This window comes from Silene latifolia, chromosome X (genome assembly GCF_048544455.1).
Source record: "Silene latifolia isolate original U9 population chromosome X, ASM4854445v1, whole genome shotgun sequence".
Classification (NCBI taxonomy): Eukaryota; Viridiplantae; Streptophyta; class Magnoliopsida; order Caryophyllales; family Caryophyllaceae; genus Silene; species Silene latifolia.
In genome coordinates this window covers 179,557,210-179,561,144 of record NC_133537.1, presented here as the reverse complement: position 1 = coordinate 179,561,144, position 3,935 = coordinate 179,557,210, and the positions used below count along the sequence as shown (strand labels likewise).

General features: G+C 33.1%; 1 protein-coding gene across 1 annotated transcript; it reads right to left on the bottom strand.

The window, feature by feature from the left end:
• Positions 1-2,864: 2,864 nt before the first annotated feature.
• On the bottom strand, positions 2,865-3,194 carry LOC141618804 (putative mitochondrial protein AtMg00860). The gene has a single exon (XM_074435879.1). It carries the CDS (start codon positions 3,192-3,194, stop codon positions 2,865-2,867), a length of 330 nt encoding a protein of 109 aa, XP_074291980.1.
• Positions 3,195-3,935: the final 741 nt, after the last annotated feature.

Below are 3,935 nucleotides of genomic sequence, written 5' to 3'. Positions count from 1 at the left end.
CAAGCTTTGCTTCAAAAAAGCGTGCCGCCGCTTCGTATTGGCGAACTTTTGGTGTTTGTGAAAACATAGTATTCATACGAGTGAATATCTCGTACGCATTCAAGGAAATGAATGAAAGCTTGAGATTTGGGGACATCTACCATATCAACACATTTTTGATATCATTCGACATCCTCACATGGTCATCATAAGCGGTCCGCACCCCCGATGAAGCCCTTGGACCGGGCTCGATGGGAGGGGCATCGGTCAAGTAAGTGAGCACGTTGTCAGACAACACGACACTTTTGATGTTGGATTCCCATTCAAGAATGTTACTACCATCATCTTTTAAGATATATTTGTCCATTACGGACCTTAGCCATGAATCTTTGGCTAGTGTAGTAGTCGATGAAGTTGCCATTGCGAATTAAAATGCTACAACAAAATAAGGAAATATTAACATTTATTGTTTTAAATATTTACTTGTGAAACATGTTTACCAATTTTTAACATTTATATAACGATCTCCCACTAAATTATATAAATGACTCCAAGACCCAAATTTTACACAAAATGAGAATCGCTTGGGCGAAACATCCCATAATCGTGTAAATTCGATAAGTCAACGTTTGACTAATTCTACCTCTAGAACTCTTGGTCGACGAATTTCCTTAAATCCATCTACTAGTCCCGGAATACAAGACCGTCTTAATATCCCGTTGAGTCCAACCAAGTTTGGCGCGTGATAATCTTTTACCACCCTACTTACCCGAGGTAAAAAGAGAACACCCCGCTTGGCCGAGCGTGGCTCTAATGAACAAGGGATTCATAAGTGTTACTAATTGGTAAGGCTAATCTCAATTTTAGTTATGTGAGAGATCTTGTCAATTTAGTCATAAATTCCCTATAAGTGAACTAAGTCGGTGAATGTAAATGACGTGAATTGACAACCGCGAAAATAAAATGCATGTGAATGGCGATTTTGGCATGCGCGGAAAAATAAAGCAAGCAAGCATATGAATAATCCTAGTATGGCCTCCTAGTTAATATAAACTAGACTATTACATATCGGAAACCAACTCCTTGGTCCCTTTCCTCTTCATATGAACATCTTCCAAAGAGGCTTCTTCTAGTGGGATTTGGAACACCTTTCCAAAAATAGACTCCGTCTCGATGTAAATCCGTCTTTTGGAAACGCCGGTAAAATTATTACAATTAAATTACATAGCTATTCCTATTATAAATTAATTAATAAAATAAATAAAACTATTAAATAATTACAAACCGACGATACGAGATCGTATTTAAATTACAAACAAATCGCTATTCCCATTCATTTCGGGTAATAACGATTAAAATAAACTAGGCCATACTAGGTACTACAAAATAAATAATTTAAATATATGACAATCATTCATTCAACATAAATAAATATGCTTAAAATGCTGTAAAATGATGCCAAAATCGCCCTATTAATCAATCGTTGGTATCTTACTCGGTTTTGTGGATTTAATCAATTTTTAACTTGTTAAAAATCAATGATCAACTCTTAAATCTCATTTGAGTCCAAAATAATTGGCCAAACTATTTTGGACCTCAAAAATTAGTCCTCACTAATTTGATGATGAATAATTAGTTTGATTTGGTGTTATTTGCTAATTTAATATGTAAAATCATAACATTAAGGTAATAAATCCAAAATAATTGAAATTATCATTAAAAATTGAAACTTAAAATTTTGAATATTCTGGAACACTCCCAAGAACACCAAAATGATCGAAAAAATGCCCAAAAATTTCAGATAAATTTTATGAAGAAAAAGATCGATATTTATCGGTTTTTAACCACTAAAACCAATAAACATCAAAACAAGCTGAAATCACATTTTAAATTTCACTTTTAAATTTTAAATCATTTTAAATGTACATAAATTTATCAAGGGCAGAATCATCCATTTCAAAAGTATAATTAATTTATTTCACTTTTATCGACTTTTATCTCATAAAATCAATAAACATGCAAAACTTCAAACCAACCTTCAAAATTTTACATAAAATCTGTAGAAAATATATATGAAATAATATAAAATTTTCATGACCCGAATCAACCTTTAACTATTTTTAGTTAACTCTTAACCAAAATACGGCATTTTTGACTCGGTTTTCTACAAAACTCATTAAAAATAGCAAAATAACTTCACAAGTCACCAAATTTTACCACAAACCTTTTAAGATCAGTAGGCATGCATGCTCAAAAATTTTCGTGCTAAAACCTCTTCTAACACAATTTTTTGAATTTACCAAATTATCTCATAATTTGTTTAATATGCTTAAAATCAACAAGTAAATTACAAGCCTAGCTCTGATACCACTTGAAAAATCATAGATCCATATTAGACTCTCTAATTTAAAATTAAATTATCTCATAATTCATTTTTATGTGATCTATGTAACATGCATGCAAATATAAAAGCATAATAAATAAAGATTAAGGAAATACAATTTCCTTACATTGATTAATGGTAATAAGTGCACAATCTAGATCACCTATCTAGATCGTTCTTGTGCTAATGAAATATGGAAGATCCTCCTAGAACAAATCTTCAATTAGAAGATCTCCTTCAATATGCACCCAAGAACAAAACCCAATAATTTAACAAATATTAACTAGATACTTATTATATTTAATCCTTGATAATATTTATAATATTACTAACACACTTAGTAAATATTTTGTTTACTAACAAATCTTAGTAAATGGTTTTTATTATCTTTAGAGAGAAGAATGATTTTCACATGCAAATGTTCAACAGTAAGTAAAAATGAACAAATGAATGGGTGTAATAATATGGGGAGGCCATTTTCCAACTATATTAGCACAATAGTCTAAAAACTTTTTACTAATGTAGTAAATAGCTCTTTCTTCTTTTCAACTGTTTGGGCTAGCATAGCTCCCATTGCCGTATCTATAACAGTTAGAAATAGCGATAGTGGTAGCCCGACTACTGGTGGGCTCAAAACTGGTGGAGAAGACAGTACTTCTTTTACTTTATCGAATGCGGCCTGACATTGGTCATCCCACATAACACGTTCTCCGACCTTCAGATTCTTAAAGATCGGCTCACAAATCATCTTCAACTTCGCGACGAAACGGCTTATGTATTGAAGTCTTCCTAGGAAACCTTGAATTTCTTTCTCGGTCTCGGGTCGGGGCATTTTCATAATGGCTTGATCTTTGATGGGTCTACTTCGATGCCACGGTGGCTAACGATATGACCCAACAGTTTTCCAGAGGTGACCCCGAAAGCACACTTTTGTGGATTCAGTCTCATGTTGTACTTTCGCAATCTTTGAAAGAATTTTCGTAGTGCTCCGAGATGGCCACTACATTCTTTTGACTTGACTATCATGTCGTCGACATAAACTTCAACTTCTTTGTGCACCATATCATGTAGCAACGTCGTTGCTGTTCTCTGGTACATCGCCCCGGCATTTATCAAACCGAAAGGCATTACTGTGTAACAATAGGTTCCCCATTGTGATGTGAATGTTGTCTTACTCATGTCTTCCTCGGCCATCTTAATCTGATTGTAACCGGCATATCCATCCATGAAAGATAGTAATGAAAGATCATAGATCCTAATTAGACTCTCTAATTAATAACAAATTATCTCATAATATGTTCATTTAGTGATCTATGTAACATGCATGCAAATATAAAAGCATAAAATTAAAAATTAAGGAAAAACAATTTCCTTACATTGGTATTTATGGTAATATGGGCACAATCAAGATCTCTTATCTTAATTGTTCTTGAGCTAAAAATAAATGGATGATCCTCCTTGAAAAACCTTCAACAAGAAAGTCTTCTTCAAGTTGCACCCAAGAACTACACCCACAAATTAACCCTTGATAATATTTGTACTATTACTAACACTCTTAGTAATAATCTTTTGA